The sequence below is a fragment of the Girardinichthys multiradiatus genome, chromosome 2 (assembly GCF_021462225.1).
Source record: "Girardinichthys multiradiatus isolate DD_20200921_A chromosome 2, DD_fGirMul_XY1, whole genome shotgun sequence".
Taxonomy (NCBI): domain Eukaryota; kingdom Metazoa; phylum Chordata; class Actinopteri; order Cyprinodontiformes; family Goodeidae; genus Girardinichthys; species Girardinichthys multiradiatus.
Window position 1 is genome coordinate 6,678,064 of NC_061795.1, and position 15,931 is coordinate 6,693,994.

General features: G+C 42.6%; 1 protein-coding gene across 2 annotated transcripts in view; it reads left to right on the forward strand.

Annotated features, from left to right (window-relative positions):
* The window catches only part of LOC124883948 (GRAM domain-containing protein 4-like), a 69,963-nt gene that overhangs the window by 7,923 nt on the left and 46,109 nt on the right, over positions 1-15,931 (forward strand). For both annotated transcript variants that reach the window (XM_047391451.1, XM_047391459.1), the window contains exons 2-8: positions 4,441-4,677; positions 4,768-4,873; positions 9,129-9,249; positions 9,325-9,392; positions 9,497-9,629; positions 9,723-9,748; positions 10,042-10,133. In XM_047391451.1, the coding sequence (XP_047247407.1) occupies positions 4,492-4,677; positions 4,768-4,873; positions 9,129-9,249; positions 9,325-9,392; positions 9,497-9,629; positions 9,723-9,748; positions 10,042-10,133 (732 nt within the window). In that variant the 5' untranslated portion in view covers positions 4,441-4,491. The remainder of the gene's footprint in view (positions 1-4,440; positions 4,678-4,767; positions 4,874-9,128; positions 9,250-9,324; positions 9,393-9,496; positions 9,630-9,722; positions 9,749-10,041; positions 10,134-15,931) is intronic.

The window sequence follows — 15,931 nt, forward strand, 5'->3', positions numbered from 1 at the left end:
AACACTCTGGATGAGCTAAAGGCCGCTATCGAAGCATCCTGGGCCTCCATAAGACCTCAGCAGTGATTGCCTCCATGCCACGCCGCATTGAAGCAGTCATTTCTGCAAAAGGATTCCCGACCAAGTATTGAGTGCATAACTGTACATGATTAGTTGAAGGTTGACGTTTTTTGTATTAAAAACACTTTTCTTTTATTGGTCGGATGAAATATGCTAATTTTGTGAGATAGGAATTTTGGGTTTTCATGAGCTGTATGCCAAAATCATCTGTATTAAGACAATAAAAGACCTGAAATATTTCAGTTAGTGTGCAATGAATCTAAAATATATGAATGTTAAATTTTCATCATTACATTATGGAAAATAATGAACTTTATCACAATATGCTAATATTTTGAGAAGGACCTGTAGACTGCAATGAACAATCAGGTCTGCAGAGAGAATCATCAGGGCTGACCTTCCCTCTATCCAGGACTTATACAGGTCTAGGGTCAGGAAACGGTAGACTAAAATCTCTGCAGACCCCACACACCCTGCACACAAACTGTTTAGGCTTTTACCATCAGGTGGCACTACAGAGCGCTGTCTGCTAAAACCAGCTATCACAGAGACAGTTTCTTCCCCCAGGCTGTTTCTCTGATGAACACCTGACAGTCAGAGTTCCAGAACAACATCATTCATACTTGGACGGATCTCACGTTATAATCTATTGTAAAGTCAATTGTTTATATATGCACATTAAAAAAATGTTCTTTATTATTGAGAGCAAAGTGTACTGGAGTCAAATTCCTTGTTTGTCTGAACAAACTTGGCAATAAAGCAGATTCTGATTCTGATAACCCATCTAGACACGGGAAGCACTGAAGTACTTTGTGGCATGTTGCAATAAATCATAATCATCCTGTAAATAGGTTAATCCATTGACTTTTCTGCTGCTTATCCAGGTCAGGCCACATTAATTTGAAGCACTAAAAATGTGATATAAAATGATTAATTCTGGATTTCTAATTCCGTTTATACGGTTCTGTTTTACTTTCACACTGCTTTAACAAAGAAAGGTCAATAGTGTCTTCTAAGAGTGAAATTTGTTTTTGCCTCATAGGTATTCGTCGAAAGTTATAATATCCCAATATGCTTTGAAAATAACCTGTGTACCATAAGTAGTTTTATCAGTTTGTAAAGGCAATTTAATGCAGTTTATTTATATTGTGCTTTGTAGGCACTTTAAAATAGAAAAAAATCGATTCAGTCTATTCATACAGACATATTCCAAGTGAATTACATACATTCCAAATTGACCCTAGCTATCAAACAATGCAGATTTTAAAGAAAAGTTGAACATTAATGGCAGCAGTAGCTCCTTTAGAGGCTTCATCTAGGAGAGAAAGACAGCTAAGCAGATGAACTCTGAGCCAGTTTTCAAGTTTAGAGGATGAAAGAGAGCACATACAGTTAGTCACAGTAGAACCTCAGCCAGTAGCTATGTCTAGCAGAGAGACAGGGTTAAACACTGAAAGACTGGGCCACATGTATTATCTGTAGAAGGAGAATATTAAGGTGCCACTCCAACTATAAGCTTTATCAAAAAGGAAGGTTTTAAGCCTAGCCTTAAAAGTAGACAGGGTGTCTGCCTCACAAACTAAAACTGGGAGCTGGTTCCACAGGAGAGGAGCTTGATAACTAAAGGAACTGCCTCCCATTCACTTAATAGAAAGGTGTGCATGTCTGAAAGTGGCTTCTGTTGGGTCTTGTTCAGACAGGAATCATTGTGTCAACAAGACCTGTCAGACAACTCTGTGGACTTTAAGGGTAACCACACCTTCATTCCTCCAGACACAGCTGTGAGGTGACCTTCTTCTATTTCATCAGACTGTCTTCAAGTCCTTTGACATTTTGCCTCACAGTAAATTCAACCCAGTTTGATCCCAGAGAGCCGAAGTGAAACACCCCCCCCCCTCTCTCTGATCAAACATGATAATGTTCCCACACCTGAAGGACCTGCTTAACAAGAAAAAAAGAGCCTTCAGAGAGGGAGACAGAGAATTATTGAGGAGTATACAGAAGCAACTTAAAGTCATGATAAGAGACAGCAAGGAGGTGTGCAAGAGGAAGCTGGAGAGCAAGCTCCAGCAAAACAATACCAGAGATGTGTGGACAGGGATGAAGAAGATCACGGGTTTCAGGCAGAGGGATGATCGGACCGATGAAGGTCTGGACAGAGCCATGAACTAAACACATTCTTCAATAGGTTCAGTTCAGAAACAAGCTTCGCATCCTCTTCTCCTGCTCACAGCCAAACAAACATCCCACCCTCCTTTGACCCACAGGACCCACAGCTGTCCAGTAACACCTCAAATGTTTTATCTTCCACCTCAGCCCTAGACCCTTCTGCTTCTACATGTTTGCCTTCAACCATATCAGAAGATGCTGATGCTTCCTTTGCTTCCCCCTTCCACCTGTGTGTCTCAAGAAGTCAAGTGAAGATGCAACTGGAGAGACTGAATTGGAATAAGGCTGCAGGTCCAGATCATGTCAGCCCTAGAGTCCTGAAGGGCTGTGCAGAACAGCTCTGTGGTATTCTGCAGCACCTCTTCAACCTTAGCCTGGCCCAGAAGAAGGTTCCGGTGTTGTGGAAGACCTCCTGTCTTGTTCCGGTACCAAAGAAAACTCACCCATCAGTCCTCAATGACTATAGACTTGTTGCCCTGACATCCCACATCATGAAGGTGCTAGAGAGACTCCTGTTGGCCCACCTGAGTAAGCAAACAGTAAACCATCAGGACCCCCTTCTGTTTGCTTATCGCTGTGGAGTTGGAGTTGAAGATGCCATCATACACCTGCTTCAACAAACCCACTGTCATCTGGACAAAGCCAGCAGCACTGTGAGGATCATGTTCTTTGATTTCTACAGTGCATTTAATACAATCCAACCTGATTTGCTTTGTCAGAAACTCCAGAAGACTCAGGTAGAGGCATCAACAATCTCCTGGATCAAAGACTACCTGACAAACAGACCACAGTTTGTGAGACTGAAGGGTTATGAGTCTAACCAGGTAGTCAGCAGCACAGGAGCACCACAGGGGACTGTACTCTCACCATTCCTTTTCACTCTGTACACCTCAGACTTCCAGTACAAGACAGACTCCTGTCATCTGCAGAAATACTCGGATGATTCTGCAGTCGGGTGGATCAGAGATGAACAAGAAGCTGAGTACAGGAAGGTGGTGGACTGCTTTGTGGCATGGTGTGGAAACAATCATCTCATTTTGAACATGACTAAAACAAAGGAGATGATTGTAGATTTCAAGAGAAACAGGAATAAGTCAAAAACTATTTATATCATGGGAGAAGAAGTGGAGGTGGTGGAGGAGTATAAATACCTCGGTGTTCATCTGGACAACAGACTGGAGTGGAGATGCAACTGTGAAGCCATTTACAAGAAGGGACATACTGTACTTCTTGAGGAAGCTTATGACCTTCAATGTTTCCAGCAAGAGGCTGCATATCTTCTATAAGTCTGTTGTGGAAAGTGTGATCTCTTCTGCCATCGTCTGCTGGGGAAGCAGCATCAGAGCCAGGGACTTAAAAAAGCTCAACAAGCTGATAAAGAAGGCTGGCTCTGTTCTGGGGACTCCTCTAGAACCTCTGGAGATCATTGTGCAAAGAAGGATTCTTCATAAAATGAAGAACATTATGGAGAACCCTGAGCATCCTCTTCATGAGACTGTCCTACAACAACAGAGTGTCTTCAGTTAGAGGCTTCTTCAGATCTGCTGTAAGACGGAGCGCTACAGGAGATCCTTCCTGCCCACAGCCATCAGCATCTACAACGGCTCTTTGAAGAAACCCTCATAATGAGCTACAACAACATTTAATTTCCCTTTGGGATTAATAAAGTATTTTTGAATTTGAATTGAATTTGAACAGAGTCTGACGTTTCTTTCTCCACTGTGTGTTCAAGTCCTTATGTATGAGGGCCAATGTGTTGAGATCAGACTTTCCTTGGATAAATAGATTTCATAAGTAGTTGGATGTAAGAAGAGCCTTCAGCCTCCTAAAACACCTCCTGATCAATGCAAAACTGAGGAGCTGGTGGTGGCTTTCCACATACAACAAGCTACCACAGTAATAACAAATTCATTAACAAATCCAGTAATTCAAATCCTATTGAGATGATGCCAACTTAAAATTGGCATAACCAGGTTTTGGCGTGAGTGGACCTGTTTTGTTTGGACAGCTTTTTGTTTCCTAAAATCCCTAAAGTTTCTAATCGTCTGACTCATTTCAGTGTGCAAAAAAGCAAAAACAGAAGAAAGCCGTAAGGGAAGTGAAATACTCTTTCACTGCATTGTAGGTCCAAGCTTCAAGATACTGAGTTGAAAAGTGCTCCTCTTTCTGAAGCTGTCTTGTTGGCCTCTCCTCCTTGTTTTGGCTGCTCAGGCATTCGTCATGTTGAGGTAGAGACCAGAATTGTTCTGGGCCGGGGCCATCATGCTAAAGCGTCTCGACAGAATCCGGTTCCGAGGCCAGAGGCGGGATGAGTTCCTTGACCCAGCCGAGTCGCCCAACACATCGGACACAGAATGCAGTGAGGACGTTGTGATGAAACCCCGCATCTCTGTCAAAGAGGCGGAAGAGCTAAGAGAACCCGAGGGAGAGCAGCACATTGACACCCAGGTGCAGGAACACAGTGAAAATCACTTTGATTCAAAGATGATACAGTCTTTCATCAGTCATGTTGCTTATTTTGTGTTGTGTGTGCCACAGGCTGGTCCTGGATCATTTTCTGCAGGTCTCCAAGAAGAGCCAAAGACTGATCTGAATGAGGTTAAAGGTCTCCTAGAAATTGCTTTGTTAGAAAAACACTTCTTACGTGAGTATACTGTGCAATATAATGAGCCTTGCAGAAGTATTCATACCCTTGAAACAAACTTCAGTGTATTTTATTGGGATTTTTCTGACAGTCATTTCAGAATTGTGAAATGGAAGATAAAATATACAAAAAATGCCAGAAACTGTGGAATTTATATGTATAAAGCACCCTTTCCTCTAACACCTCTGGATGAAATCCAGAGCAACCATTTGCCTTCAGAGGTCAAACACCTGTGTGTATTTTAATCTCAATAAAAATACAGCAGCTGTATTGTTTTTCGTCCCATTTTGTTATTGACTAGATAGCATCTTGAAGACCAACAAACACCAGACTGTTCAGTCATAAAAATGTTGGCAGCATCATGCTGTGGGGATGCTTCTCTTTAGTAGGGACAGGGAAGTTGGTCAGAGTTGATGTGAAAATGGAGCTAAATCCAGGATAATCCTGGAAGAAAACCTGTCAGAGGATGCAGAACACTTGAGAGGAGGTTCACCTTCCAGCAGAACAACCATGTTAAACATACAGCCAGAGCTATCATGGAATGGTTTACATCAAAGCAGATTCATGTATTAGGGTGGCCTAGTCAAAGTCCAGACCTAAATCCAATTGAGAATATAGGATGAGACCTGAAAATTGCACAAATGTTCCTCCTCCAATCTGAGTTAACTAACACCATTTTGCAAAGAAGAATGGGCAACAATATCTGTCTCCATACATGCAAAGCTGAAGACAAATGCATGCCACACTTTTCAGATTTTGTATTTAATTGAACATCGAACATTTTGAAAACATTTCCTTCCACATCACAATTATGCAGTAATTTGTGTGTGTCTGACACATACAATCTCCACAAAGTACATTGAAGTTTGTGGTTGAAACTAAATAAATGTTTTAAAAGTTTTAGGACTTTAAAAACCTTTTCCAGGGTCTGTATATGCATTTTTGATTTGTATGTCCTTATGAGGTCTCATTTAAAATGGTACCCCCCCCCCATTTTACAATTTGTCATCAATCAATTGCTGTATTTTACTAACAAATCACAACACATGTGGACAAAAAAAAATTAATCAAGTTTCTTTTCAAGCTGTGAAGGAATTGTTTTGTACAAATTCTGCTGCCTCAGTGATCAGATCACATCACAGAAAATCATCCCACAATACAATTGCATGCTGGGTAATCTGTCAATATCTGTCTGCCTTCTTTATGTAATGCTCCAACAACTATTTATAACACTCCAGCCCTCATTGGCTTTGAGACGCCCTGACACACACACACACACACACACATTATCCTAAATAATGCATTGATTGGTTCTTCTTTAATTTGTGTTGGGCTTATATAAACTTCTTAACTCAGCCTATCACTTTTCTGTGCTGCATTATTCCTCTTCTCCTTTGCAGTTTTGTTGCAGGACATAATACACTGAGACCACAATGATCTAATGTTTCTATATTAAACAAACCTTATTGACAAAAAGTGTGTATTGAGTTTGTTGCTCTTTGTGGATTTCAGAGCAGACTGAAGAATTTGATAACCTTTATTTTAAAATGATTGACTGAAGAAGGCAAGTATGAAAGCACGATAATTCCTGCAGCCCATTAGATTCACTAAGAAATGAGGGCATTGGTTATCTCTAACAGTCATCCTGTTGCTGAGAATCAGTTGCCCTTGTCAGAATGTCAGAAAGATCTTTTAGTAAGGTGATCAGAAACTCAGCAGTCTCTGTTACAGAGCTCCACAAGCCTCCACAGACTTATGAAAACAGATAAGATGTGTTTATAAAGTTGCTACTTTCAGTGCGAAGATGTCTAAGTATAAAGAAAAAACACAGTAAAGTAGGATAATCACACCATATATATATATATATATATATATATATATATATATATATATATATATATATATATATATATAGTGTGTGTGTGTATGTATGTACTGCATGTATGTATGTATGTGTATATACAGTACAGACCACAGGTTTGGACACACCTCATTCAAAGAGTTTTCTTTATTTTCATGACTATGAATATTGTAGCTTCACACTGAAGGCATCAAAACTATGAATTAACACATGTGGAATTATATACTGAACATAAAAGTGTGAAACAACTGAAAATATGTCTTATATTCTAGGTAAGTAGCCACCTTTTGCTTTGATTACTGCTCCGCACACTCTTGGCATTCTGTTGATGAGCTTCAAGAGGTAGTCACCTGAAATGGTTTTCCAACAGTCTTGAAGGAGTTCCCAGAGATGCTTAGCACTTGTTGGCCCATTTGCCTTCACTCTGCGGTCCAGCTCACTCCAACCCATCTCGATTGGGTTCAGGTCCGGTGACTGTGGAGGCCAGGTCATCTGGCGCAGCACCCCATCACTCTCCTTCTTGGTCAAATAGCCCTTACACAGCCTGGAGGTGTGTTTGGGGTCATTGTCCTGTTGAAAAATAAATGATGGTCCAACTAAATGCAAACCGGATGGAATAGCATGCCGCTGCAAGATGGTGTGGTAGCCATGCTGGTTCAGTATGCCTTCAATTTTGAATAAATACCCAACAGTGTCAGCAACAAAGCACCCCCAGACCATCACACCTCCTCCTCCATGCTTCACAGTGAGAATCAGGCATGTAGAGTCCATCCGTTCACCTCTTCTGCGCCGCACAAAGACACGGTGGTTGGAACCAAAGATCTCAAACTTGGACTCATCAGACCAAAGCACAGATTTCCACTGGTCTAATGTCCATTCCTTGTGTTCTTTAGCCCAAACAAGTCTCTTCTGCTTGTTGCCTGTCCTCAGCAATGGTTTCCTAGCAGCTATTTTACCATGAAGGCCTGATTCACACAGTCTCCTCTTAACAGTTGTTCTAGAGATGTGTCTGGTGCTAGAACTCTGTGTGGCATTGACCTGTTCTCTAATCTGAGCTGCTGTTAACCTGCGATTTCTGAGGCTGGTGACTCGGATGAACTTATCGTCCGCAGCAGAGGTGACTCTTGTTCTTCCTTTCACGGGCGGTCCTCATGTGAGCCAGTTTCTTTGTAGCGCTTGATGGTTTTTGCGACTGCACTTGGGGACACTTTCAAAGTTTTCCCAATTGTTCGGACTGACTGACCTTCATTTCTTAAAGTAATGATGGCCACTCATTTTTCTTTACTTAGCTGATTTTTTCTTGCCATAATACAAATTCTAACTGTCTATTCAGTAAGACTATCAGCTGTGTACTGTATCCACCTCCTGCACAACACAACTGATGGTCCCAACCTCATTTATAAGGCTTGAAATCCCACTTATTAAACCTGACAGGGCACACCTGTGAAGTGAAAACCATTTCAGGTGACTACCTCTTGAAGCTCAACAACAGAATGCCAAGAGTGTGCGGAGCAGTAATCAAAGCAAAAGGTGGCTACTTTGAAGAACCTAGAATATAAGACATATTTTCAGTTGTTTCACACATTTTTGTTCAGTATATAATTCCACATGTGTTAATTCATAGTTTTCATCAATCATTAGCACATCGCCATTAACACAGCCATTAACACACTGACAATCTTGAACTTGATCGATGGTAGCCTACTTGCTGTGTGTGGGAGGGTGAGAGGAGCGTGTACACAAGCGTGAATGATGCTTGGCTCTGATTAGCTTTTTCTGACTGGGAGCGGTGTATTTCTGCAAATGACAGTAAGACCACTGGGAGAAGCCAGAGGACCTTGATTTTTTTCATAGATTTTCTGTCTCATATTTTACTGTCAGGACATAGTGACAGTTTTAAAGAATAGATAAAAAATATTTTTTTACAAAAGTTGCCTACTGCAGCTTTAAGATAGTGGTGTGCAAATCAATGTTGACAAACTTCAAAGAATTTTGTAAATATTCCTCCACAACTTTACTAGAAAATGATATTGTCATACTGACATAGACTACTAAGAGTTACTGCTACTAAAGATGGCTCTACACTGTGTTGAATCATGTTGTGTACTTAATTTTTCCAGATAACTAACTTGTACTTTTAACTTGTTAGCTTCTCAGTCCATCTGTTCTTCACAGCGCATGAAATTTGCTTATAAAGTCTTACTGGGGGATAAATCAGGTTTTCCTCTTCAGGTTTCCTGGAGGTACACTCTCCATTTTACATGAGACACATGGTACCTCACTTTTCATTAGTGTATCATTAATAATTACTGTTGCTCATCAGTTATACAATGTGTGGAAAATGGTTTTCCTGGAGTAGGGCTTTATCATTATTATGCAAATTCACTCTTTCAGAGGAGGAGCTGAAGAAGCTAAGGGATGAGTCCCATATAGATTCACTTAAACAGGAACTGGAGAAGGAGCGATCCAGACGCATTGAGCTGGAACAGAAGGTCAACGATGCCATAAAATCAGGGTGGGTTGTTAAGAAAGACTTCCTAATCTGATATTTCCTTATTTATGGACTGGCATTATATTTATCTTCTCACAGACTTGAGGATTCACCATCTCAGACACCTAAACCTCCATCCCCTCAACCTTCTGTAAGCAGCAGTACAGGTCAGAATGCTCCCTCCTTTTTTTGTCTTTTTATTGTTTTAAGTCGGGGAAAAAATAGAAATCTCTATTAATCTTATATCATTTAATCAAACATCTTTCTTCAGAAAAACAGAAAGAGACTCTATCAAACAGCTTCCTCAAATGGCTTTATGATCGTTTTGGGGGTTATATTGAAGACTTCCGTTTCCAACCAGAGGAGACAACTGTGGAGGCAGAGGAGCCGCTTAGTGCCAGGAGGTAAGGAAAAATGATAGACATGTCTTTGAGAAGACCATTTAGTGCAGTGTGGTTCTAATTAACCACAATTAATCTGTTGTATCTGTTCCCCAGGCTGACTGAAAACATGAGACGTCTCAGTGAGTATTGTTGTCTCTTATCTTGTATGTAATGTCATCTGCAGATGTTTAGGAGTACAATAGAGTATTATTTTTTTAGGGAAGGATTAATCTTGTGTTTACTGATATGTAAAAATATCAAATATTAGAATTCCAATAGTGGATCCCTGAGGGACTCCAGGCACGGGACATTTTGTGTACTTTCAGTTACATGATCCCCTAATTGCTTTGCTAATCTTTATATTATTTCTACAAAAAGCAATAGCAAGACAAATGAGTCTAATATGCAGTTCTGTCTGGCCTTGCATTTTTAGAACGAGGTTTCAGACCTGTGACAAACTTCATGAGGAACCTGTCTGCTTTATCCAGCTGGTACTCGGTGTACACGTCTGCCATTGCCTTCATTGTAGGTCCACACACAGACAAGATCTCTGTTCCTCTAAACACACCACACACACCCACCAATTAATCACAGCAGGGACCAGAAATGAAATAGATGAAGTCATAGGTATTTTCTTTGGTTAAGAGAAAGGTCATAAGTAATTGTCTAATGCAAAACTGACACTATATGAAAATGTATAACCTAGAATCCATTGGTGGAAAAACTGCCAAGAATCCCAAGTTAACTCTAAAGGAGCAGCAGAGATTTATAGCTCAGGTGGGAGAATCTATTGACAGGACAACTATTATTTGTGAACTCCACTGTTCCCGCTAATATGGAAGAGAAGAGTGGCAAGAAGAAAGCCAAAAGAAGTTCAATTTAAAGGTCTCCACAAGCCTTGTAGGGAACCTAACAAATACAGGTCCTTCTCAAAATATTAGCATATTGTGATAAAGTTCATTATTTTCCATAATGTCATGATGAAAATTAAACATTCATATATTTTAGATTCATTGCAGTGATGAACCAGGCTGCGAGTTTTAAAGGCCTCAGGAATCTTTTGCAGGTGTTTAGAGTTAACTCGTTGATTCAGATGATTAGGTTCATAGCTCGTTTAGAGACACTTTTAATGATATGCTAATTTTGTGAGATAGGAATTTTGGGTTTTCATGAGCTGTATGCCAAAATCATCCGTATTAAGACAATAAAAGACCTGAAATATTTCATTTAGTGTGCAATGAATCTAAAATATATGAATGTTAAATTTTCATCATGACATTATGGAAAATAATGAACTTTATCACAATATGCTAATATTTTGAGAAGGACCTGTAATTGGAAACGGCGATCTGATGGCAGATGAAACTACTTTTTGCCCCACTCATCCCATGAGTATGGCAAAACTATAGGGGAATTAAAGTGTAAAAAAACTTTACATTACATTTCATAGATTACATTTTCAAATTAAGAGCAGGAGTTAATATTTTTCCATTCAAAACGTGTAATGCTTGCACTTAAAACATCTTTCAAATATATTCTGTTCTCCCTCAAATCTTTGTTGCAACGCTCAGATTTAATGCTTCTTGCACAGATATTTTCTCCTCCTGCTTGCCTTCTTCTTCAATCTTGCTCTCTGCACGGATCAAAACTGTGCTCACAGGTCTGTATCCCTGCTTGGGAATTATTTTTGCTCTCTTACATTGAAGTGGTGTCATTATCCAGCAACCGTTCCAAGCAATACAATGGCAGTGTGCAACTGTGGGGTCACAGCCTCCTTTGTGGTGCACTTGTTTCCTTCTAGTGGGTGTGTTCATATGGCAATAGATTGTTACAGTTTGTCTTCTGGCACTGCCCGTCTACTGGATATTAGGATGTCACTGAATATCTGCCAAGCTCATTTTAAACGGCTGTTCCTCATTTTACCTATATGTTGATGATGTAGCCAATTAAAATAAATCTAATTTATTTTTCTGGGGCGGTTTTTCTCAGGTGGTAGGAGTTTTGAGCAAGACACTTAACACACCTTGTCCGCTGATGGTGGCCGGAGAGCTCGGTGGCACCTGTTGTTGGCAGCCTCACTTCTGTCAATCTGCCCCAGGGCAGCTTTGGCTACAATATAGCTCACCACAGTCAGTGTGTGAATATGTGTATGAATGGGTGAATGACTGATTGAAGTAAAAACTCCTCTGGAGTCTCTAGGGACTTTATACAGCGCTATAAAAGTTCAGGCCATTTACCATTACCATTTACGGAGTTTATGGATTTTTATAGCATCTAACAAGCAGAGGGCAACATGTTGGCTACATGTACTATAGTAGCTAGGATTGGTAGAATGGACAGGATTTGTTCATCTGGGTTCTTCGTAAAACTTTAGAAAAATCTTTAAAGGCTGCAGATTTCTTACCAGTGTCCAGCTGTGATGTTCAGGGAAGTGGGATCTCATTCAGAAGCTACAGAACCCCCTGTCTTTATATGGAATGCACAGGTCTTTTCTACTGGTATGTTCCTGGTAACAAAGCTGAAGTCCTGCATATGAGTGTTTGGAGGTGTCACATAAAATATCAGAGAGGAAGCAGAAAACAAAATACAAAAGCTCACTTTGGTTTTTCTGGGACACCTTAGACTCACTGCAGACAAACTTTATGTTAAAGCTGATGGCAGATCAGAATCTGTTGGATACTTTATTTTAGATTATGAAGTATACAAAAATACTAAATAAAAAGCGTTTAGAACATAAACTAAAGTTTAGGGTTTTATGTCACAAACAGTATTTATACCAGAATGATGGTGTTATCTCAACTTGAAAGAGTTTAGAAATATGGTCTATAGACCCCAACCCGGGTCAGAGGTAACCAGGTTATTTATGAGAGCACCCATCTACCATCCCTTTAGATACAACACTTCAGGGAGTGTTAACCATAAAACTGAATTTAGAGCCCAGTTGCTCTTGAGAAACCAAAACACAGAGGTCAGAGAGGAGAGAGGTAAAGAAAAGTTCAGAGCACTAAAATAATTTTCCACAACATAAGTCAACACAAAGTCAAACATATTTCAATCAACAAACTCTTTACTATGCTAAAACAATCCAACTAAACTACCAAGCACGAAGACTAATGGGCTATGTACAATATAAACAAGTTCATTAAAGATGATTTGAAATCATGACCAAAAGAGTGATGCAACATTACCATGCAATGTTTATGTTTGAGAACCAAGGATTATCTTGAAGAATCTGGAAGTGAAGATAAGTTGGTCTTGGAACTAACTTAAGCAATAATCAGCAAACATTTAGACAACCATTCACAATGCGAGATCAGATAAAATATTTTATCAAAATGTTTTAAAGAATGATCTGCTGAAATAAAACCAACCTTTTGGATGACTAATTCTTAACAGTGTCTCATTAGCTGCCTTTACTTATTAAAATAATATTCAAAGAAATATTCTTAAGGGGATGGTAAAATATTTAAGGAAGTATTTTGGAAAAGAGCCAAATCTTTCTGGAGAAATGGGGCTTAATGGTGTTTACTTAGTTATCAGATTTAGTAAAATAATGTTTAGGGACAATTATTTACTAGCTTGAAAACTAACAACCTTTCTGGGAAAATATTCTTTAGCAGGCAAGCACGTGTCCTTACCTTTTAGCTGTTAAAGCTAACAAAAGAAGCTGATAGCTTAGCACCAGAATCAAACACACACCTTTAAAAATACCGTCAATAAGGGTTAAAATGCATAAGCGCGGACGGCGCGTTATGGCTGATCTTCTTTGTTTAAAATCACCCTTTAAATAAAGTTTGTCTTAACTTTAAAAACCCACAAACACAGACCACAAAGCTGAGCACGTGTGCTACAGATAACCTGCTAGCGCCAAGATAGCTGAGTTCAACACAAACAAAACCCTCGTACTCGTTGTCTTCCGCTTTATCCGGGACCGGGTCGTGGGGGCAGCAGACTCAGCAGAGACGCCCAGATGTCCCTCTCCCCAGACACCTCCTCCAGCTCCTCCGGGGGGGGGGGGGGCCCAAGGAGTTCCCAGGCCAACCGAGAGACATAGTCCCTCCACCGTGTCCTGGGCCGTCCCCTGGGCCTCCTCCCGGTGGGACGTGCCTGGAACACCTCCCGAGGAAGGCGTCCAGGAGGCATCCGGTATAGATGCCCGAGCCACCTCAACTGGCTCCTCTCGATGTGGAGGAGTAGCGGCTCTACTCCGAGCCCCTCCCCTCCTGGATGGCCGAGCTCCTCACCCTATCTCTAAGGGAGTGCCCGGCCACCCTACGGACCAAGCTCATTTGTATCGCTTGTATCCGGGATCTCATTCTTTCGGTCATGACCCAAAGTTCATGGCCATAGGTGAGGGTAGGAACGTAGACTGACCGGTAAATCGAGAGCTTCGCTTTTCGGCTCAGCTCTCTCTTCACCACAACGGACCGGCACAGCGCCCCCATTACTGTGGCAGCCGCACCGATCCGTCTGTCGATCTCCCGCTCCATTCTTCCCTCATCGTGAACAAGACCCCGAGATACTTAAACTCCTCCACTTGAGGCAGGAACTCCCCTCCAACCTGAAGAGGACAAGCCACCCTTTTCCAGTCGAGAACCATGGCCTCGGATTTGGAGGAGCTGATCCTCATCCCAGCCGCTTCACACTCGGCTGCGAACCGCCCCAGTGCATGCTGTAGGTCTTGGCTAGAGGGGGCCAGCAGGACCACGTCATCTGCAAAAAGAAGAGACGAAATCCTCTGGTCCCCAAACCAGACCCCCTCCGGCCCTTGGGTGCGCCTATAAATCTGGTCCTTAAAAGTTATGAACAGGACCAGTGACAAAGGGCAGCCCTGCCGGAGTCCAACATGCACCAGGAACAGGTCCGACTTAGTGCCGGTAATGCGAACCAAACTCCTGCTCCGCATGTACAGAGTTCGGATGGCCCCTAGTAAAGGGCCCCCAATTCCATACTCCTGGAGCACCGCCCACAGGGCATCACGAGGGACACAGTCGAATGCTTTCTCCAGGTCCACAAAACACATGTGGACCGGTTGGGAAAACTCCCATGAAACATCGAGTACCCTGTAGAGGGTATAGAGCTGGTCCAGTGTTCCATGGCCAGGACGAAAACCACACTGCTCCTCCTGAAGCCTGGGTTCGACTATCGGCCGGACTCTCCTCTCCAATACCCTGGCGTAGGCCTTACCAGGGAGGCTGAGGAGTGTGATCCCCCTGTAGTTGGATCACACCCTCCAGTCCCCCCTTCGTCTGCCAATCCAAAGGCACTGTCCCCGTCCGCCACGCAATGTTGAAGACCATGACAGCCCCACAACATCCAAAGACTTGAGGTACTCAGGGCGGATCTTATCCAACCCCGAAGCCCCTCCACCGCGGAGCTTTTTAACCACCTCGGTGACTTCAGCCTGGGTGATGAAAGAGTCCAACCCCGAGTCCCCAGCCTCAGTTTCCACCAGGGAATGCGTGATGGCAGGATTGAGGAGATCCTCGAAGTACTTCTTCCACCGGCCGATAATGTCCCCAGTCGAGGTCAGCAGCTCCCCACCCCCACTGTAAACAGTGTTGGCGAAGCACTGCTTCCCCCTCCTGAGGCGCCGGACGGTTTGCCAGAATCGCTTCGGGGCCAACAGGTTGTCCTTCTCCATGGCCTCACCAAACTCCTCCCAGGTCCGAGTTTTTGCCTCTGCCACCGTCCGGGCCGCGGCACGCTTGGCCCCACGGTACCCGTCAGCCGCCTCAGGAGTCCCACAAGCCAACCACAGCCGATAGGACTCCTTCTTCAGCTTGACAGCGTCCCTTACTGCCGGTGTCCACCACCGGGTTCTGGGATTGCCGCCGCGACAGGCACCGCAGACCTTACAGCCGCAGCTACGGGCAGCAGCATTGACAATAGATGCGGAGAACATGGTCCACTCGGACTCTGTCTCCAACATCCTCCGGGATCTGGTCGAAGCTCTCCCGGAGGTGAGAGTTGAATACATCCCTGGCCAAGGGGTCCGCCAGACGTTTCCAGCAGACCCTCACTATGCACTTGAGCCTGCCAAGTCTGTCCGGCTTTCTCCTCCCCCAGCGGATCCAACTCACCACCAGGTGGTGATCAGTGGACAGCTCAGCCCCTCTCTTCACCCGAATGTCCAAAACATGTGGCCGAAGGTCTGATGATACGACAACAAAGTCGATCATTGACCTCCTGCCTAGGGTATCCTGGTGCCAAGTGCACAGATGGACACCCTTATGTTTGAACATGGTGTTCATTATGAACAATCCGTGACTAGCACAGAAGTCCAATAACAAAACACCACTCGGATTCAGATCGGGGAGGCC